The 22,885-nt window shown below is 37.4% G+C and overlaps 1 protein-coding gene across 6 annotated transcripts in view; it reads left to right on the top strand.

The window, feature by feature from the left end:
- Positions 1-21,300, top strand: part of SIM1 (SIM bHLH transcription factor 1) — a 50,067-nt gene extending 28,767 nt beyond the window's left edge. For all 6 annotated transcript variants that reach the window (XM_062608475.1, XM_062608473.1, XM_062608474.1 and 3 more), the window contains 3 exons: positions 9,516-9,681; positions 16,958-17,363; positions 20,519-21,300. In XM_062608475.1, coding sequence (XP_062464459.1) covers positions 9,516-9,681; positions 16,958-17,363; positions 20,519-21,249 — 1,303 coding nt within the window. In that variant the 3' untranslated portion in view covers positions 21,250-21,300. The remainder of the gene's footprint in view (positions 1-9,515; positions 9,682-16,957; positions 17,364-20,518) is intronic.
- The last annotated feature ends 1,585 nt before the right edge of the window (positions 21,301-22,885 follow it).

The following is a 22,885-nucleotide window of genomic DNA, read 5'->3' as shown; positions in this document are numbered from 1 at the left end:
AGAGGAGATAAAATGACTTGGAGTCCATAACTACAAAAGTGTCTTTTGTGGCTTCTGAACAATTTTGTACCAACTTTTCAGTTAGTGTTACCTACAAAAGATAGAATAGTGGAATCTTGACAGTATCTTGGCCCTTTTAGTGCTTTTCCTTGCCATGAGGGGACAGGATTGGTATGAGGCTCTTAGCTCTAAAAAAGTTCCTGGATTTTAAATTTAAAATACCTAACATCCTTCATGAAAATCATGAGGATCAACTTTTGATTCTACTTATTACATACCCTAATATGCTATGGAAATCCTTAGGATGTAAAAGCCTGTTAATTTATAATCTCTGCCAAAAAATCATCAGCATTCTCTCAAATCCTTTTGTCCACGGATATCATATAGCTCTCTAATGTGCTATTTCCAGTAAATTCTTCTCAGGTACACAATAACAAGTGGTATTACATGTATTCAATTAAGTATTTTTATTCATAGAATACATCTCAAATTTATTTTAGCAGTTTAAATAAATGAGTTTAATGTATATTTGTTCAAGCATTACGGTAGTGAGGGCTTAACTAGATTAGAAATAAATGAATCCAATTAAAGAACACGTCTGTGAAATTTGATATGTTGTAGGCATGAATGAACTGTTTGCACAGCAGCTGTAAAGAAATCATTAATGATGAACTATCTAGAAGAGGTTTAATGAAGGATAAATAGTATAGGACATAGTTGAAAGCATTTGTGTTGAATACATAGAGATGCTGAAATAATAAAAACATGTTTTGCATCAATGGTGATGTGAGTAGTGGTCTCAGAAAATGTATTTTTTTTGTTATCTGTAGTAGATGTGCGTTCAGGGGTTGCAGCTGAAAGTTAGCTTAGTAACATTAGCTATAGTGCATTAATAGTGGGAGATCGTTCCTTCCAACAAAAAGCTTAAGTTTAATAGGCGAGGCAGCAATGTTTCATAGAAGCGTTTCCTACAAGAGCACATTATTATCCTCTCTTTCAGAGCTAATGTTCAGCAAAGTTAAGGTAGGGATTCTCATAAGTGATCAGTGGTGTCTGTAGGTTTGACCCTACATGAAGTAAAAGTCTCACTCTCTGACTTGAGTGTAAGCTCAGGCAAGTGCCAAGTGCTTGCTGATATCTCATGATACATGATTTGTCCACTGTGGCATCAGTATCTGCAGGAGGGTTTGGAATCGAATCCAGATCACTTGGCTACTAGTTCAGTGTCTTAAAAGTGTCACTGGTATTAAAGGTATATTTTTTAACCCATAAAAATCTTAAGAAGTCTGAGATGGGAAAACCTAGCTCTATAACGGCAGTATGTTTCACTGTAGTCAGGATGGCTTTCTGCAAAGTGGAAACTGTCTTACATGGATATGTGAGAACTTATGTATATATGGCATTAATTCCTAAAAAGAGTGCTGTGTACATGCTGATGCACTGAGGAGAAATTTTTTTTTTATGGAGTGGTTGAAAGGGAGTAGTTGGAAAAAAAAAAGAGACTTTTTAAACTCTCATTTAACAGGCCTTTGGTTTATTCAGAAGTATTATTCTGAATGTGCGGGTGAATCTAAAATAAAGGAAAACTACAAAGGATTACAAAGAAGTCACCACAATAACTTAATAAAGGCTAATAGTATGAATGTGAGTCAAGGAGTTCTGAAAGGTTTAACATGCATTCAGATACAGTATTCTTAATTTTGTGGTGGCCATTGAAAAAAAAAAGACATTGCAGGTTATGTTTCTCTAAGCCAAATTTCTCATTATGAGGCATATTCTAACATATGCAAACATTTATAAACTGTCAAATATATTTCTCCATCTAATTTGGCAAGCACTAAATATACATCAAACATGACTTTTAGCCAGTTTTGCTCCTAGGCACCTCTCATTTGACAGAAAGCACTCCCAGTATAAATAAATATTACAGAATTAAACTCAGGTCATCATATTTTGCTTATTTAAAACATTTTTTCAGTCCTATCTGTAACTAAAAATGGTAAATCATATTTATATATAGTTAGTCTAGGATATCTTTCACATTTTATCCACAAACAGTATAAATCCTTGGCACATATTTTTATCTAGGAACTCTGGTAAATAAAGGCAAATACAGAGTACAAAAGGCTCTTTTTGGAGCCAGAGGTAGCTAGACATGTGGTTGAGAATGACAAACTGTACCTTCAGACTGCTGGAACCTCTGCAGCACCATGATTATCTAGAGGCCAGGATGTTTTATTTAACTCCTACTGACAGTTAAATGACTGCATTCTGAGATGAGAAACCAATCAGGGAATATAAAACTTCTGACTCTAGTTGTCTAGGGGATATCCTCAGATATTTGTGTTAAATGATCAATATAGGTAACTTTGTGCTTCAATTTTCCTGAATGTATCAAATAATTTAATTAAACTTTCTGGTTTGGTTTGCTCTGCCTTTAAAAGCTAATACAGAAACATGATATCATGTATGTGAATTTCATGGCTGGAGAGGTTGTAAACTTTGACTCAACAAGATGTAAACAGCTACCACTGTTTATGCTATTTATGGATATAAATGAGTGCCTGAAACTTAATGAGGGGATCCAATATACAGATCTCATACTTCTGCAAGGAGATGTATTGCTTAACCATTAAGTGTACTGATGATAAACAACTGCTTGAAAGATTTCTAGAGGGTCTTTCCAATTACTTTGGTGAGCAGTAGGACAGGCCTATATGGGACTTCATTTGAGAAGTTTCAGAAAGGAGGATTACTAACATCAGCCCAATGACCGATGGGAAAACTGTGGCAGGGAGTATCTCTGAGGTCACACAACTGAATGTCAATGTAGGTTCATAATGAACAGTGAGGTTCAACAGCTTTTTTTCGCACTTTGTCCTGAAATTTGGCTTCCTGTATGAGCTAAGTGAAACCTCCTTATTTTCACTGGTTCTGGAAGATGCTAAAGGAATTGCATTTGCTTCTCCTGACAAGTCTCATGAGCAGACTGAGGCCATTGTAAACCTTTCTGAGACACATTGTACATGAACAGAGAACACAGCAGATGAGGAAATTGTCTGTTTTGTTGTACCATCTGCTGATTTAGAAAGCTATGAAGATGACAAACAGCCAGAATCTGCTCTCTTTTCATTCATTTGCTGAATGGCATTCTGTTAGCGTTGCATGAGCTGGAGTGTGGAAGTGCTAAAAGTTGCAGGTATTGTTTAAAAGAAGAATTATATATAAAAGTATTGTGGTCAGACATGCATGAGGAAGTGGCAGACTTTTACTGACTTCATGGCTGATTATAGCTGAATTCCGACAACTCGGCAAAAAGATTGAGCATTAATGATATTACACCTTTAGTTTAATTTCACAGTTTCTATTCTGTGCTTTGTTAGATTGGCAGAAAATCTGTCAAATATAGTTTTTCTTATTTTTAACTAAAAGAAATGCAGAGTGCATATGAGCCTTTTTATGTTTTTAATGTAAAACTAGAGGAAATGTTGAACATGTATTATGTGTTCAATAATAGTGCAAACAAGTAAAATTACACCTTGCTTTCTTTTGCATGAGCAATGCTTTCCACTTTGCTTCTGTCATATGAATGATTGTACCCATGATGTAGGAACCTGCCGCATTAAGTTCACCTAATGTTTTTACTTCCAGGTCGTACTTCATTAATTCCTTAAATATGTGTAAGGAATGACATGTGTTACAGTATTTGTCAGGTTCAGGTGGTCATATGATGCCTTTTTAGTCTTCACTTGATGTGATTTCCAGTGACATTATGATCACTGCATACTGTTCAGACTATCAATCGAAAGATGGCTAGGAGTAAGATTTATTTCCAGTTGTATACTAATAATTTTGACTGCTGCTGTAGAGAATGAACAGCAGCACATTTCTAATTCAATGCCATAACTCCATCTCTGAAAACTGAATTTCTGTGAATCTTCTTTAAGGTGTCTAAATTTAATGTCTTTTGATGGAATTAAAGACGTTGCAAACATCTGTCTTTTTGTTGGTCATCTGTATATTCTCAGTTACTGCATGTATAGCTTATTCTTCCTTTCTGGCATGTTGTGGTATTAACATAAAAAGATGCTATTTCTCATGGCTTTTTCAGAGTTTTCCATGGGCTAAGCATTTTTTTCTTATTTTTTGATGGGTTTCTTCTTGTTTTAAAGGTTATACTGCTTATGACTGTAGCTACATAAGATCTCTATTCTTCAGTCTGATTGTCCTTAAGTTCTTTTGGTGGAATCTGGTTGTCCTTAAGTTCTTTTGGAATCTGGATATTCATTCTTTATTAATGGATGCCATTATTATGCTCCTTCCTCTAGATCCATCCTGTTTAGTTGCTTTTTCTATTTGAAAACATTTTTCAGGGCTTAATTTCTCTTCTGCTCCATAGGCAACAATGTCTTTAAGTAGGGAAACAGTATATTCAAAAATCTTTATGCCTTTAGTTCTCCAATGTTAATGTCTAGTTTCAGTTTAGTTTTTAGATTTTGGTCAAAGTAGTCCCAAACTTCACCCTGTTACTTGAAAAAACATAACTACAAAAAAGCCTATTTTTTCTGTACAGTTAGGCCATACTTTCTCATTGGCTCTGTCACTAATTCCAGTCTTCCCAACATTATTTATAGCAATTCTGACTCACCCTTTCCTCATTTTTTTTTCCTTCAAAAAGGCCATATAAACACCCTCTCATTTTTTTCTGTTGCATGGTGAGCTATGTCCATATGCTCAGTTGCCACGTTTGTGCAAGCTCTGTTGTTTGCTGAGAATTCAGGTTTTGTAGCGCTCCCTTACTGTTCTTCTTTTGGGTCTATCTGCTTGCTAATAAGTCATTATATCTCCCTCAAACATTCATTAGATAGATGGTTGCCAACATTTCATACTGTACATTTTCTCAATGGCTGTATGCAGAAAGTGTCTTCTAAAGCTGAATTGTGGGAACTCTCCACACAAGTGCTGCAGATCCAGCTGGCATCCAAGCCATGTGCAAACAGATTGGCTTCCTCTTCCAAAGGCTATTCTGTTTCAGACTTTGTCCTTCTCCATCTATGCTGCTTTCTATATCTAGGTCCTTTTAGTAAAGAATGCTTTATACTCAGCTTTCAGGTGCTTTATTGTAGGGAAGTGCAGTTGGTACAGACATTGATCCTTGGTTTTTCATGATGCTAGCTCTAGTACATCAATAAGTGCTTTCAAAATTAGGCTCAAGCTTTATAATGGACATTAGAAGATCCAGAGATATGGCACCGAGGGGAAACGCTTTTGGAGTTAGATCTGAAAAGAAAATAGGAAGCAGCATGTTGTAGCAAGAGGATTTTACGCTTTGCCTTCTGATTTCTTTTTGCTTAAAATGAGGCATGGTAATCCAGTTTGTAGGTGCCTGATACATTGACCATACCAGTCAGATTTTCATATGTGGGGAGGAACAAGCCAGAGGAGAAATAATAAGTTTTTGAAAGCATATGCTGCTGAAAGCACATGCATCCAAGTTTTTTGAAGAGTCAAAGAAGACCTAGAATTTCAACCCAACTGTGGAGAGAATGGCTGTTTCCTATCATGAAAAGGTGGAGGTCTTCAATGTATTTCCCTTTGCAAAGAAGCATCACTTTGGTCTTGTCTGGATTCAGTTTGATTCATCTGTTTTTCATTTAAGAGCTAATTTCCTGTAGTTATTCTGATGTTTTATAGTGATGATAGTTGCATCGGAAAATGAGATAAATAGTAGATTGTCAGCAACATACTGTTAGCAATTGAACACATGGCATATCACTCTCTCTCTCAGCAGTCCCATGCAGATAGATGGAGATTGTATGCATCCCTGTGGTACCCTGCAGGTGAGGACCTTGGAGGAAGAGGCTTGTATCCACCACCTTTTTTTGAATGATGTCTAAAACACAAGATGCAATACTACTGTGTTGCAGGGACTGTATAATAAAGGATTCAGGTGTCCAAGAACAGGAATCTGGAGATTACAGTTCCATGGTTTGTGGCAGTTTTACAAATTCCTCCCGGAAGTTGTCAGAATTTCCATCTGTAGTTTATGTACCACTAGGAGCCCTGGTTCCTCTAGTGCTTTGCTTCACAGTGCATATGGATCTACTCAAAAGTTTTAATTTCTTGCTGGAACATCTTATGCATCTGACACTGAGACCACAGTGATTCCTCAGTGTTTTCTTTGCCCCCCCCTTTTTTTTTTTTTTTTAAATAAACTTCTGGTATTTATCTTGGCCTGTTACTTTTGGTGTTCTGGTGTCTGTCTTGGCTCTTCTGAAGTGTAGCTGTGCTAGGATAAGGTTAAGATGGTATTGAATTATGTCTCAGTGATGCAAAAATGTCCAGGTGTTTCATCTTTAAGGATAGTGAAGTTGTATTTTATTTTTTTTCTCCTGAGGGGAAACTTGGCATTCAGTGGCAAGAATTGCAAATAGATTTTTCTTATCCTTTGTTTAATGATGTCACTGTCTAAGCAATTGGCTGCAAATAAAAGCTTGGGGTGTTTATTCTAATGTGTGTGGGAGGATGACTTCTCACCCTAATGATACCAAAGACTTAGAAGGGTAACATATAATGACAGGCAAGGTTTTGGGCAGCCTGGTTCCCCTGTTTTTTAAGATTCACATGACATAGAAGCATTGTACAGTGTAATCTCTATGATGGGAATGCTTGGCCTTTGCACAGATCATAGCAGCAGGCAAGTACTGTTGGAGTGACAGTCTGTTGTCTGAATACTGGGGTGGTGTTTTGTACAATTTTTAAGAACTCTTCCACTGACATGAAAAAGCAGCAGACTGTTACAGGGTGGCATACCCCAGAGATGGGAAACTAATGGCATGGGTACTCATCTATGGGTTATCCAGCAAAATGCCTAAGGCTTTGAACAGCTTATCTACTTAGTTTTGATTAATTTTCATTTCTGGAGACACATTTTCTGCACCTAACATGGAAACCACATGAACCTTCCTTTTCTTATCATTAAATAGTCAGAGGGACTGTGCATATCAGGATGATACTGATAGTTTTTTCAAGACTATTGATAATATCCCATGCTACTGATAGTAGTTAAATATAAAGATTAATTGACATCCTTCGGTTTTGATGTTTTGTATAACGTAATTTGGTAGGACTCAGTCATGGAGTGTCCTGGGTTCAGCAGCAGTAGCCATTTTTCTCCTTCTTAGTAGCTGGTGCAGTTCTGTGTTTTTCACTTTTAGCCTGAGAACAGTGCTGATAACACCGATATTTTTAGTTGTTGCTCAGTAATGTTTACTCTGACCAAGGACTTTCTGAGTCTCATGCTTTGCCAGGGAGGAGGGGAAGTCAGGAGGAAAAATAAACAGGACACCTGACCCAAACTAGCCAAAGGGGTATTACGTACCACAGCACGTCATGCCCAGTATATAAACTGGGAGCAGTTACCCGGAAGGGCTAGATCACTGCTCGTTTGGGCTGGGTATTGGTCAGTGGGTGGTGAGCGGTTGTATTCTCTCCCCTTGTTATTTCCCTTATCATTATTATTACTGGTGGTAGCAGTAGTGATTTGTGTTATACCTTAGTTACCGGACTGTTCTTATCTCAAACCTTGGGAGTTACATTCTTTCGATTCTCCTCCCCATCCCTCTGGGAGCAGGGGAGAGCAAGCGGCTGTGTGGTTCTGAGTTACCTGCTGGGCTTAAACCACAACATGGAGACAGATGCTTTGCATGTCAGGTGAAGGTGTCTGGATGGCAATTCTGAAGGTAACCACAGAAAAGATTAATGTTTTCAAAATATGGGTGAGCCTTACCTGGCAAATGATATACAGATGCCGTATATTCAAATCCCTATATTCAGATTCTTTCACTGCAGGCAGGGTAGTTGAAATGCAAATATTATAACAGAAGCCTATATGTATTAAAGCCAAAATTTTAAGAAATTAACTCATTAAGAAGTAATTTTGCATTACCAGACATCAACTATACTTGGCCAATCTCTGTCTACTGTGGACTGGAAACAGTGTAGTCAGCGCAGTTCTAATGCCAGTGATTTGTTTTCACACAGTATGTATACATGGATACCTATGCATTATCTGCATTGCCAAATCAGATGAAAAAAAATAGTGTAGAACTGGCATGAATTAATTTGTCTGCTCTGCAGGTTTATTTGTGGCTGTTCAAAGAGCCATCCTATTTCACTTATTTCAGTGATTTATCAAGTTTATCCTCCTGCCCCCGACTTTTATCTGAAAGCATTTTGGTCTACTAAGCTGTGATAGGCTCAGGTTGTGGTGCAGTTTCTTTCTAAAGAGTGTTATACTGTCATGGCTTGCATCAATATATGTGTGGTTATAGAGCAAGACATTGTCATTAGAGCTGGATGAACAATTTATTATTAATATAATTCATTAAGGATAAGTAAAGGTTTAGATGGAGCATGGGATAATGTGTGAATGAATATGTTGCCTCCTTGACTGCATAAGAGAAGCATTATTCTTCCCTTGTTCTCTTATTTCTCTGCTGATTAACACAAAGGAAGAGAAAAACCATGAATCCTTCATCTTTTCCTCCAGGTAGGTAGGTCAGGAAGAAACATTTGCTTCGCTCTGTTTTAATAAATCATTGTCAGAATAGGTTCCTTATGACTACATGAAAGCCGGAGAGCTCATTTCTTAATCCCCTGGGTATCAGCAGATATGCAGATGTGTGCAGAGGAGTGCAGTCCAATGCATATGCCTTCGTTATGCTTACTAAGACATTGTGAGTAATACTGGTTTTCCTTACTTTTATGTATTCATTATAAAATTTAAAGAAACTAATACTGAACTTCACAAACTGCTGTCATATCTAGCTCCCCATAGAAAACCTCTACTATTTAGTGAGTGGGGGAAATACTGTTGAAATCACAAGACTTGTATTTCTCTAGATGTTTCCTGTGGCTGGTAAAATGGTGTAAGAAACTTCAAACACAGGAATAAACACTCACAAGACTCATAGAAGAAGAAAAATTAAAAAATTTACACCAATTGCCTGGAACCTTGTAAACAACAAAAAATGCAACCTTAAAGATAAAGTGTTTTCATAAAAAACAATTTGTTTGGTTTATTTAGTCATCTATGTAGGATGTTATGTGCACCCCACACATGCATGAACACACACACGCTAAGTTTTTAGTTGCATATTTGAAAGAGTTTTAAGGAAAATGTATCCTATTTACTGCTTAGCTATGTGACCAATGCAGAACTGTAATACAAATCTCAGACTTTTCCATCCCAATGTTTTTTATTACTGAAGAAAATAGATCAGGATGATAACAGTTGGATGCAAAGAGCCGTCATATTTTCAGTATAAAAATAGTGCTACTGTTTAGTAAGCTATACTACTTAAAGTTATTAGGGGGATGTACTGACTTGCTCAGGATGTTTTTATTCTTTTTCCTTAAAAATATCTTTTGTTTCCACACCCCACTAAGAAGGAAGGAACGTTTCCCATTAAGATATGACATGAGTTTGTTTTTCACTTTTGCCTTTTATATAGGGATACTGAATATAAAGGACTACAGCTCTCCCTGGATCAGGTCACTGCTACCAAGCCGGCATTCTCATACGCAAATTCAACTCCAACCATAACGGATAATAGAAAGGGAAGCAAATCTCGCCTCTCGAGCACAAAGTCAAAATCAAGGACATCACCATACCCACAGGTAGTTGTCTTTGAAAAACAAAATTGAATCTTTTTTAATATCTTGATTTTGACTGCTATTTTACCTCAGTAATTATAATGGCACACAGGACTTGTTACTCAAAGGGAGTAAAGAACCACAGGTTATAAGATCTTGAGACAGAAATATGTTTCTTTGTTTCAAAAGAGCTAGAAACATTCATGTTTCAGCATGCATAATAAATCATCATCAACAACAATAAGCACAGGTGTTAGAGTTAATGAGGAGCGGACAGAAGGACATGTGAAAATGCTGATTTTGAAAAGCTTGGTTTGCGAGGATTTTGAGTTTTGCTGTTTGAGAAATCTTGCTTTTTCTTACTCACTCTTTAATAATTCCAACCATTCTAGAAAGCTGCCAGATGTCTGACAGCAGTATAGTATAGAAATCTTTGTCAGAAGGAGTGAGTTTTGAGAAGGGAAAGCAACAGGCTAACTTGCTGAGCTGGAACAAGAAAACTTTCCTACGTACAAAGCTTTGAAAGGGTGAAAGCGCTAGGAGGTGTCAAAAAGCTTTGAAAGGGTGAAAGCGCTACTGGTGTCAGTAGACTCTAATTTCCCAGATTTCGTTTTCTGTGTAAGGAATACGTCCCTGCTTGGAGAATGGACCAGACTTGACTGGATCTGTAAACTGGAGCTTAAACTAATGCATATGCACAAATGATTTCTGCAGACAGTGCCATAGCACTTGCATACATTGTCAACTTTTCTGCTCAAATAAGCCTGTTTGTTGAAATAACCATTGTTTACTAATGATGCCAGCCTTACTGTCCTTATGCCACCACACAGTAGATATAAATGTATGCATTCATGATGTCACATCAAAGACCTATGTACTTTTTAAAGAGTCCAAGGTCAATATTTAATTGATAATGACCTTGATGACTACAGTTTCTCTGCAGGTACAATATGTTCAAAACTGAGCTCTAAGGGTGTACAGTGCGTCTACCTATCTTCCTTGTTTTCTTTCTTTTTACCCTCAAAAGTACCAAGGGTAAGAATTTCAGTTAAATGACATCTGCCTTTGGCACAGGGAATATTTAAATGAGCTCCTAGATATGAACTCAGATTCTTAATTTTAAGAATATAATTTTGCCAGAGGTTGCTATGGCTCTTGTTGATTAATCATTTGTTCATACGGACTTCTGTGGGTTGTTCAAGAAGACCCTTTCTTTTGAATGCACTACACCAAACAACTGTAATAAAACTGCTATAAAGAACTGGGAGAGATATGTACAATTATCTCTAAATTAGATTTTTAAAATGACTATCATTGATTTACTGAAATTATCCTTCATCTCCCTTTACTCAATTCTGTCAGAAGTCATTTGCTAACAGGACAATCCCAACTGAAGATCCGTTATTCTCCCACATTGATCTGGTTTCTGAAAGTGTGACTTTCATCAGTATCTCCTTGTCCTCTCTGTCACCAGAAAAAATCCTGAACGGACAGTGCAGTGTTGAGACTGTTGTTTTATCAGGGATTGTGGTCTGAAAGCTCAGGATGTTTAGTTCCAGTTTCATTTTCATTGCCAGCTGTCTGGTAGTAAAGTCACAGATTTCACCATCCAAAAAGAAGCAGTGTGATAGTTGCCAGTATCTTGAAAAATAGTCATACCATTCATTGTAGCATATCACCACAAGCAACACTGGCAGCTTGGCTTCACATCCCTCTCATCTGTTCCTACCACTGAATAAGCTGTTGAAAGAGTAAGTAAAGCTCTTGTGAAGACCATGCAGCAGGTGGTATGGCCTGTGTCCCTCAGTCTCAAGCCCACGTAATCTGCCAGTTAGTTGTGGAGAATGAGCGTGTGACTCAAAAGCCACACCTGAAAACTGAGCCTGCAGATTTTGGCTTACACAGGAGTCTGGGTTTTGGTAAGGGAAGGAAGCAGGAAGTTTATTAGTAAAATAATGTCAGTGGGCAAATTATTCCTTAAAATTAAGGGCACCTAGGAGATTTTAAATGTACGTACTTTCATTCCTTCTTTTTTTTCTCTCTTTTTTTAAAATTTATTTTTTCTTTTCTTCTTTTTTTCCCTTGTTTTTCTCTTGTCCTTGCCACTTACTTTATTTCACTTTTGAAGAGAAAAGGGGGTCATATGCTTAACTGGGTGATAACTTAGAATCCTCTGCCTTGCCAGTGTGTGCCCCTAGGAAAGCAACATGAGATATGATCTGATTGAAAACTATGTCAAAAATTTCAGCAGAATGTTTACTACTAGGGTGAAAGATGGATGGTTTGGTCACCTAAGATAGTGTTAATGTTTCTGTTTTTCCTCAAGTCTTATGCAGAGGCAGACATAGTGCAGTATGGCCCTTGACTCTTCAAGAAAAATTGAGTTAATTAAATTAGAGGCATTGATCAGCATCTGATTAACACTGACATTACTACAGTGGGCTAGTGGATTCTATGAAACCAGTTTCAGACTGGGGAAAGGCAAGCAGAGAGAAGTGCAAATTCATGACACAGCTGTAGGATTTGCCCAGACACTTTTAACAGTGATCTTCTAGCCCTGTCCTACTAGAGGTGGAGAGCTCAGAGGAGGTGAAAAACCAGGAGAGAAGACGATAGAGATTTACAGAGAGAGGAAATTGTGAGTTGTTTAAAAGATGTCTGTAATCTTTCCCCATAATAGTAATCATTGTGAGGAGCTTCTAAGATCTAGCCCTGGACCTCATTTATGTTGTGTTTCCAAAAAGCTATCCCTGGACCTCATTTATTTTGTACACAGGAAATAGCAACAAGATTGGAAAAACATTTTAATTGTGATCATCTGAACAACTGCTTTGGAGTTTAATCTTCCATTAATGATGATTGTTTAAAGAAAATGTTCAAAACTGTTTCTTGCCTGCCTCTAATGAAAATACTTTGTGGTCAGATATGGATACACATTTACTGCTTCACATCTCATTTTAGTTATTGGATAAAGATTATACATATGTAAAATGAAGTCACATATACAAGTAACGAGGTACCTAAGAGCTGTTGAATGAAGGCTTTGGTATGTGTTACAGCATGCATGAATTTTTGGAAGTAAAAGCTTTCTCTAGTAGATGTATGTAAATGCACTTGATTTTGGAGGTAAATTGATTTTATAACTCCTACAAACAGATAATCCACCTCTATTTGACCATATAACTCAATGGGTTAAAGATAACAGAATCAGACTGAATCTGTAAGCCTTAGCCTTTGTTTTGTTTTCATTTCTTCCTGTAGCCTAAAGCTTTGACAACTTCCAGTGTATTCAAAGGCAAAGCAAACCTCTCTTTATAGTAAACATAACTCCTGATCTGGTGAAGAGTCACCAGCAGTAGGGGTTATTTTAATGGACATGCTGTATTACTTTAATCTAAGCCTTTCACCATCTGTTCTGCCTATAATAGCGAATATAAAAAGAACATATTTTACATTTCAGGATTACATTAGGAAAAAGTAAGATAAAAGTGATTTAAAAGCATGCGTATGTTCTTAGTAGAATGTAGCCTGCATCTGAGATGTTTTTTCTCATGGTTAAGACACAACTCAAGAGGAAAGCTGCTAATGATGATACAGTGAAAGTTTTTCATGGAAAAGAGGACTCTGAGAGGGTTTCACTATATATTTAATGTTTATGATGATAAAAACCTGAGTAGGCTGCCTGAAAATTAGAAATCTATAACTTCTATTGTTTGAACATCTGGAATGGTGTGTGGAGCAGGCTGATGTTGCTGCGTATGACAGGATGAGTGCTTAGGCTAGTGAGACACCTGTAGGAATGGAAGGTCAGGGAAAAGAAAATCGCCCACAAAATATTGTCTACTGGCCTGATACACTTCCATGGACTCTCATAAAATAAGCTTTTCTCTGACATGGAATTTATGTTTTCCTATTTCCTTGCCTGTTCAGCCCTCCTGAACTTTTTTTTTTTCATGTGGAAATAGCATCAGGGTTGGCCTATAGCCCCTTCCTGTGTCAGTGCTAATCCTACCTGTATGTTCTCACTGCAGTGGTACACTGGATTAGTGCTCTGAAAGACATTACTTGTATCTAGAGGTGGCAATTCAATTTTCAGAAAACAGCTGGAGGACCATTTACTTTATTTATTGTTGTTATTTATGCCAGAAGACAATTCAGAAATCACCTGAAGGGATTTCAGGTTTTGCCTGTCTGAAGTTCTTTATCATATTTAACTTCTGTGTGCTGTCAAGAACCCAAAAATAATAAATTCTGCCTGAGAGGAGTCAGAACCCAAAACTAGCAGGAAGGAGAGCATTTCTGGTGAGGCAGGATGTGGATCGAAAGACAAACCCACCAACTAATTTTAATTTGCCATAATTTCCATTAAATCTGATTCCACTTTCTATGATCTTTCATCACTTGACATATGGAAGCCTAATTCTGACTTGAGAGATAGTGTTTCCACTCCCATTTCAGTAAAGCAGTATCTTTGATCATCCTTTCATTTCTCTGCTCATCAACATATCACACATACCCATATTTGGAGTCTCCACCTGTCAACATCAGATTCCCAGAAGAGGCAGTGGCAGGACAGCAGCAGGAGAGGCAGCATAATGATGCCAAATAGAGATGTGATAGCTTCAAAGGGAATAAGACGTATTTTTGGCCTATGTCTGCTTATGTTGTACCTTAAGAGTAAGCAGTCATAACAGGCCTTGGCAGAAAATATGGGCCAGAAACAATTCATTGGGTTGATTTAAGTCAGTCTGTGGCCTAGCAGCTGTTATGGGTCAGATCTCAAATAATCATCATTTACATCAAGTGCAAAGAATATGCATGAAATATTGACTACATGGTTATCTGACATTACATGATTTGTTTCTGATGTACTGACCATATACCCTTTGAAAGGATGTCCTTTTCTTTCAGAAAAGTGCACAAAGTGCTGTGCAATTGAATCATTTGAATCATTAGACTCAAAATTAAAAACAAAAAAAGAAAGAAGAGCAAATTTTCAGTTACACAGAGAAATTCCCTGCAAGAGAAGCTATGCTGCACTCTGAATGGTCCTTAGAGAATAGAAGAATATATATTAGAGCTAAGCGAAATTAAGAATTTTCAGTTCTGACATTTATTATCATCATGAATTGTCCAATAAAAGAAGTTCCATTATAATATTATTAGAAATTAATTTTACTTGTACTCCTCATGACAGATATGCATACTATGAATTTTGTTTTTAATAAAAAAATAAATGAAATTTTAACTTTTTTTATACTTATATTTATGCTTATGTTATATTTAAGCTTAACTTTAAAAGTTAAAAAGTCTGGTTTCTAAAAGTAAAATTTAAAAGGCACTAAAAGTAATTCTAAAATTAAGAACAGGCACAAAAGTAGTTTTAATTTTGTGAATTTCCATTGTAACTATTTTAATAGCCAAAATTTCTATTTTTTTAATTGGAAACTTAATTCATCTCTATATTTTTTACAAAAAGTTGACAATATTTCAGTCAGTAATTGCAAAAGTATTTTTGTGAGTAAGCAGTTTGAAGACATTAGAACTGAAAGGGTAATAGAAGAGTCAAATGTTTCAGTTGTTTACATGTAAGTGTGATGGTTGAATAAAATTCCTAGTTAAAGTATGCCAAATTACTGACATTTAAAAGAACTCTTTTGTGGTTCTCTCTTAACTCCATGCAAAATCAGGTTTATCCTTTCTTTTCTAAAACCTTCCAATGAATATGCTATGTTAACTTGCTGATCTCCATATCTACTGATAGGCTTTTGCCTACAGGTATTTTTCTGACAGTTAATAAAATATAATCGAGCTCCTCAAAGCCATGACCCTTTCTTTCTTTCTTTTAAATAACCTATTGTATTAACAAACAGTGTTCACAAATACAAACTGGAATACTGAAGAAATACCTAATTAAATGTAAAAACTGCTGCTGATGTTGCGCAGATGGTTTGACTTTCTGTGAGTCAAACATCTGGTCAGTACTTTCGATTGGTAAGTGCATAAAACCTTGATCTTGGCTGATAATGAGGAGTTTCATATTAACTCAATCTAATGAAAAGGAAGGTAAGCTTATGTTCTCAAGAGAGAGTCCTAATGCCTGTTAGAAGAAAAGGCAGAGTGGGCAGGCCTCTGGAAGGTGATGGAATAGGAGAATTCCAAGGTTTCATGCTGTAATACATTGATTTGTGACATGAGTGTGCTGTACTGAAGTGATGAGCATGTACAGCTTTAGTCTCATCCCAATCCATAATCATGGATGAAATTGATTTAAAGATGTTCCATGAAGTTCAGCAGTTCCAATAAACAAAAAGATTTAAAAATGAGACAGCTAAATCCTAGGAGGTTTAATAAGCATTCCTTTTTTTTTTTTTTCCCCAAAGTATCTGAAAGTTTGAAACATTCGTTATGAATACCTAGAAATCTTGGGACATTTAATTTAACCCTTACTTCTCTTTAAACAAATGCCCATGCTCCTATTCTGTCTGATTTTCCAACTGCTTGCTAGTTGCTGCTTCTGTGTTGGGAGGGCCCCGCTTAAGCAAAAGTGTCAAATGCCTGCTCTGCCTGCTTTGGCTAGCAGTTATTTTTTCTGGCAAATAGTTTCGGATTTTTCTTGCTCCCACATTGCAATAGAGCTGTGATTTTCAACTTCCTACCCAAGTGCCGTCACTTCAGAGCTTTACTCCATAGTAGTGTTGGTGTAAGTCTCAGGGTCTACAGGAGGCTTTGTTTTTGCTACTAATAAGAGGAAAGAAGTTCAAAGATACCACTCCAGGTAAAAAAAAAAAAAATAAAAAAAATCCAACAACAAACAGAACATGAGGAAAAGAGAGGGAACCCTTAGAAAAACAGCTTCAAATACATTCACTTTCAATTTGAATGTGAGAGTGCTCCAGAAGTGGTGTTACTTCAGTCCATTTTTTGGGAGAACTCCATTGGGGAGCCATTGCCGAGAATAAGCACTAGCTTTCAAAGCAATAAGAAAAACCTGGATGTATTAAAAAAATATTGAATTGCAACATTGATGTTGCTGAGTCTAATATTACACATCATAAAGGAGGTGGCTATTAAGGGTTGGCATGGAATGCTTTAGACTTTCATGACGTCTGTCCTGTAATCTGTGAGCTCATTACAGACTGTTGTACAGGAAAGGACTAGGAGTCCAATCAGAAGGTGCAGACATGTGGGTACGCTCACAAAAAACACCCTATCACAGACATACTCTGTCTTTTCAGTGCAGTTACCTGCAGATTTCACCCAGGCATATCTTCTTACTGCTGCTTCTCCTGTTTTGCAGTATTCTGGATTTCACACTGAGAGATCTGAGTCTGACCATGAGAGCCAGTGGGGTGGAAGCCCCCTGACAGACACAGCTTCTCCCCAGCTACTGGAGCCCTCAGACAGACCGAGCTCCCAGCACCATGATGTCTCCTGTGCCTACAGACAGTACTCAGACCGCAGTGCTCTCTGCTATGGTTTTGCACTTGACCACTCCCGGCTGACTGATGACAGACATTTCCATACTCAGGCCTGTGAAGGAGGCAGATGTGAAGCTGGCCGGTATTTCCTTGGCACGCCGCAGCCAGGAAGGGAGAGCTGGTGGGGTTCTCGTTCAGCATTGCCTCTGACTAAGTCATCCCCTGAGAGCAGAGAAGCGTATGAAAACAGTATGCCCCACATAACATCAGTGCACAGGATTCATGGTAAGAGATGACAAGGATTTTCAGGACTGGGACCATTTCAGACAAAGCAATGTGACATAAACATGAAACTGTTTGTGTGGGAGAGAAAATGTGAGAGAATCTTGATTTATGTCCTTGTCTCAGAGATTGCATCTATGGAGATGAGGAATACTTAAAGTTCAAGTTGATTGTTTAACAGTCTGGCTTATATGCACCAAAATAAAATTTTGTGGTATATTTTTTTAATGTGTGAAATTCAGGTGGAAATATCTGACTGGTGAGATTTCAAGGATGATCTTAAAGATATAAGCAAAACGATACACTTCATAGAAATGTGTTACTTGTTTGACTTGAGATCAAACTGCTTTGGTTGGAATCTATCTAGCAAAAAATCAGAGGTAAATCCAAGCCATATATTAAAAATATCTCTACAGTCTTTGGAGAAATTGTTCTCCAAATGACTTATCTCTCTGCACTGTTTATTACTCGATTCACTATGATTTGCTGTTTGTTTTTATTTAAAATTAACAATTCAAATTAACATTTGCTTTTGATTTCAGACATTTGTCCCCAGCTATAATTTTTGGGCAGTTTGAGTCTCTCCATCCTTTCAACACTAAGCCTAACGCCTTGCTTGGTGTCTGGCAGGTTGCAAACAGTGCATTGGCACATCTTCAGAGGCTGAATCTAATAAAAAATATCACAATGAAAGACTGATCTTGGGTTTGGAAAATCCATAGGACCTAGGGATTAAAAGGTAGACTGAGAGTTGAAGGAATGCAACTGACCCAAAAGTCAGAGTTCAAGGTTGTAAGGATAGATGCATCATTTAAAAAAATAAATAAATGAAAACTACTAAAGTAATATGTTAAAATATAGTTTGTATCTAAAGAACTCTTAAAAGCTAATTATGCTATTGCAAGCCACTAGCATTGGCTTGCAGAATAAGGCTTTGGAAAGGAAAGAGAACAGTACTATTTTACTCCGATGTGCGGAAAATTATGTCGATATCAGAAAAAATGATTAATTAGCAAGTTCTAAGAAATACAGTCAGAGGAAAAATGAGGAATGAAAAGAAACCCTAAATTTTGTTGATGAGGGCTATTCTCCACTTTTCCTTTGAGAAGACACCTCCTTCCTTGTGTCTGTTCTGTACTTTTGTCATACATATTTTTTTCTAGATTTTTCTTCTGAAAAAAAGAAAATTGACTGAAGTATGATAATTTTTCCAGCAAATTTTACACATAATAATTCTTGCTGAGAATAGAAATGTAATAACATAGAAATACCATATGGAGGTGCAAACACAAAAATGTTAAATATTTATTCCATAGCTTTATCAAGCATCAACAGTGCAAATGGATAGTATAACCTGATTTTATTTTGTTTATTGGTTTTGCTGTAATTCCAGATGATCCAGTTATTTTCTTAGGCCTTCAGTTTGCATGTAGCTTTGGGGTAAAACCTGACCTGTTGGTCTTAGTTGAGGAGAAGAAAAATCTCAGCTTGCCTTGTACATGTGCCATTTTTATTTAGATTTAGACAGTTTCTAACCTTGGCCTTTCACAAATGAAACTTTTTGACAATACTGTATGAACATTGCTGTCTGGGTAGTTTCATTCAGCAGAAAATATTTTCTTCCTTTTCTGTCTTTCAATGTGTCTTATGGTAGTTCTGGATCAGAGTCACCTTACAATTAGCTGACCAGTATGGCAGGCCTTGGAGGTTGCGTACGAACCTATGTGTTTCTGGTCATACTCAGGAAGTCTGGGACACTGCATATGTGGTCTGTGCAGTGAAACAAACAGCACTGGGTTTAGAGCAGTGGCTGACCAGCTCCCCATTGTACTGGACATACTACATGTTCTGGTGGGTGGAGCAACCTTCCTCCTCCAGGCCCTGCCATTTTGGGTCCAGATCTTAAGAAGATGTGAAGGATAAATTTATGCTTATAAGAAACTCCACAGTGCAGTACTTCCACTGACAAATGGCAGGATATGTTTATTATACATGCCCACCACTGATTTTTGTCATGAACTCTGCAACACAGCAGCAGTGGTCTGCCACCCAAGCAGATCTGTATGCCTTGACCCAACACAGAGCAGGGAGAAATACTTGTGCTGGTCTGAAAATGGACTCTGAGGACTCCTGTCAACCAACCCAAAGCGTCTTATCCCCAAACAAGACTTTGTATGTGCTGAGGCAAAGGCATGGTTAAGTAATTTGTGCAAGTCTAAGACGTGCTCTTCTGCAGGCACATGTCTCAGTGAATCCTTCATCAAACCCTTTATTGTAATGTGGCCTTAGTTGGCTGTTCAGGTTTGGGGGTCACTCAACTTCTTCCTAGTGAGTATTGACAGGTCTGATTCTGTCCTTTCAGCAACATGCAAACTGAACACCTTTTCTGATATGTCCGTGGGCCTTATTTTTTAAAAAGAGGTAAGAATATAGTTAAATTTTCCCATTTTAAAAGTTTTATACAGCAAATATTTATGAGTTGAGATATGATATCACATTTTTATAATAACCCTAACAACTGTCTAACAGTTCTTGTACTTCTAAACAAGAACTGTTTCATTACTTGTGTTTATTTATTGTTGTGTAACCTGTGTAAAGTCACTACATAACCACAAACTATTCTGCAAATTCTCTATGTCTCAGTTTCTGGAAAGGCCTTAGAAGACATGTTGGAATGATGTGGATTTGTAATTCCTTGAGATTTTTGTGTTCACCAAGGTCCAAATTCACTCACACTTTATTAATGCAAAGAGACAGCAAGGGGTCAGGAACCTGAACATCAGTGTTGAGGGCATGTTGACATGCCCTAGGTACCCTGCCTGGCCTCTAGCTGCTTCAGAATATACAGAGGTTCTGCAGTGTTGGTGCCAAGCGCTTGGTTGCACTGAATCGACTCAGGTAGCACTAGGTGTTTGTGTTGAGGTGCTTAGATCTCCTTGTATATTTTCAGTTGTGTTACTCATTCCATGTGCTGACAGAGTACTAGATTTTGTCACTGAAAAGCAAGGGGTCCATCATAGTAATTTTTGGTGACTTTGTTATGAGTCATGTGCCTCTCTCTTGGTTTTCTGTCTATAAAACAAAGTTCAGGGTACTTGTTCTTCAAGACTGCTTGCCTCCTTCAACCTCAGTGCTTGTCCTTTTTCTCTCTTTCCTAGGGAGAGGACATTGGGATGAGGACAGCGTCGTCAGCTCACCTGATCCTGGCTCTGCCAGTGAATCAGGTGACCGGTACCGTTCTGAGCAATATCAGAGCAGTCCACATGAGCCCAGCAAAATTGAAACTCTAATAAGAGCCACCCAGCAAATGATTAAAGAGGAAGAAAACAGACTACAGCTGCGGAAAACAACCCCTGATCCATTGGTCTCCATTAATGGCACAGGGAAGAAGCATACTATATGTTTTGCAAACTACCCTCAGCAGCAATTGGCAGCAGATGTCTGCCGTGTCCCGACAGTTGCCAACACTCCCCCCTGTGAACACATCCAGCAGCGAGATGGGAAGATTATGAGCCCACATGAAAATGACTATGACAACAGCCCCACGACTCTGTCTAGGATAAGCAGCCCCAATTCTGATCGAATATCAAAATCTAGTTTGGTACTATCTAAAGATTACCTGCATTCAGATATGTCCCCTCATCAAACCCCAGGGGACCATCCATCAGCCTCTCCAAATTATTACAGCTCCCATAGGCAGTACTTTGATAAGCATGCTTACACGTTAACTGGCTATGCCCTGGAGCATCTATATGACACTGAAACCATTAGAAACTATTCACTAGGCTGTAATGGATCACATTTTGATGTGACTTCTCACTTAAGGATGCAGCAAGATCCAGCACAAGGCCACAAGGGAACATCTGTTATAATAACCAATGGAAGCTGACAATTTTTTTTAAAAGTTTTTGTGCTTTACAAAATAACCTTTGAGATCCAATTGGAAGATATTACATGTTTTCATGCCCTTGTCGTTACCAGCATTTGATATACCATAGTGCACTAGAAAGAATAACCTAAGGTCTGGGGGGATAAGTTAGTTAACACACATTACTTTTAGAAAACAAAAATGCACTGGTGTGCAGGGCTAGAGTGAATGGAGCTAAACTCAAAGTTGGTGCCATGCAAGATGAGAAGGATGGAAAAGGTCTAGACAGGGATTTCTTGGGGCAGACTAACAGAGCAATTCATGCACACTGTGTAAGAGGTGGTTGTTTGGAAATGCTGCCAAAGGCAGACCTTCTGAACTGCCTGTGTTCCACAGGCCCCAGCCAACAAAACTGCTATGCACTCTTTTTACACAGAAATTTGGAATGTGTTCCTTTGAAATGCACAGCAGCATATGTACTTCTGGTGATCTGTTTATTCCCTAACAGCCAAGTGTGTTATGCTGCTCCATGGTATAAAGTATCCAAGGTTAACCAATGCAAAATCAAAAAGGGGGAAAGAAGAGAGAACTCCTTGAATTGTTATTTCCTTGTGTATTCACATGCATAGCTATTTACATATGCTTGAGTTGGAGTCAAATGAGCAGTATCCTTATGATTAGTACAATCAAATATTCACTTCTACTGTGTTTAAAAGAAAGAGGGCCTTTCTCAGTGTAGTTTTGAGAAATGCACAGGGCTTGGTTTTGTTGATGTAGAGATGGGAGATTGTCCGCCAAGGTGGACAGGGGAGTGAAATGGAAGAAAATTGTCAGGATAACAAGAGAGAATAGGCTGGAACTAGGAGTGGTCCAAGATGCATACATTTAATCTTATGGTTATATATGCCATTTAGTTATAATTAAAAAAAACAAGGAAAAGTGGTTCTAAGTGTCTGAATAATTAATTAATTTGAAACACAGAAAGAAATCAATAAAATCATAGAATTTTTGCTGTAAAATACAAATGCAATTGCATAAATGTAAAATATGAGAGGCAAGAATAGCAAACTCTATATGGTGGTTTGTCCTACTTCTGATAAAGTTTTGGAGTAAATTAAGAAAGTAGAGTAAATTAAGAAAGTATAGGAAATTGTAACTACTCTGTCTGATAGACAGTAAAGTAATAGGTATGACTTTGAAAAAGAGATATGCATTCTTTTTTTGTTTGCAGCAAAAAATTAGTGAATATCAGAACATATTAGGGATGTAAAAATCAGTCATATGTACATAAAAAAAATACTTAGAGAAATCAGGGTTCTGAGAAATTCAATTGTATTAAGAATGCTGATATTATCAGGGCCTGTCATAAAGTTATAGAAGACATCAAAAGAGGCAGAGAAACTTTTTCGAATTTTTAATAATCTCATGAACAAAGAGACACTAATTGATTGGAAAAGAATAAATAAAAAACATATGCTAAAGAAAAAAAAAGTAAACCAGTGCATTTGAAGGAACAATTGATAGACCTGTCCATTTATATGAAGTCTCTAAGTTAACTGCAATGAGAGCAGGACCACCATTCCTTATTATACCACTGTGGAAGTAAGTGGACATGAGGTGGTTACTAAAATGAGATTAACACTAAATCTACCTTCAT

The sequence above is a fragment of the Pezoporus occidentalis genome, unplaced genomic scaffold (assembly GCF_034315485.1).
Source record: "Pezoporus occidentalis ecotype Australia unplaced genomic scaffold, CSIRO_AGI_Poc_V1 ctg13, whole genome shotgun sequence".
Taxonomy (NCBI): Eukaryota; Metazoa; Chordata; class Aves; order Psittaciformes; family Psittacidae; genus Pezoporus; species Pezoporus occidentalis.
The sequence above is the reverse complement of the archived record's forward strand: the minus strand, read 5'-3'. Positions and strand labels throughout refer to the sequence as shown.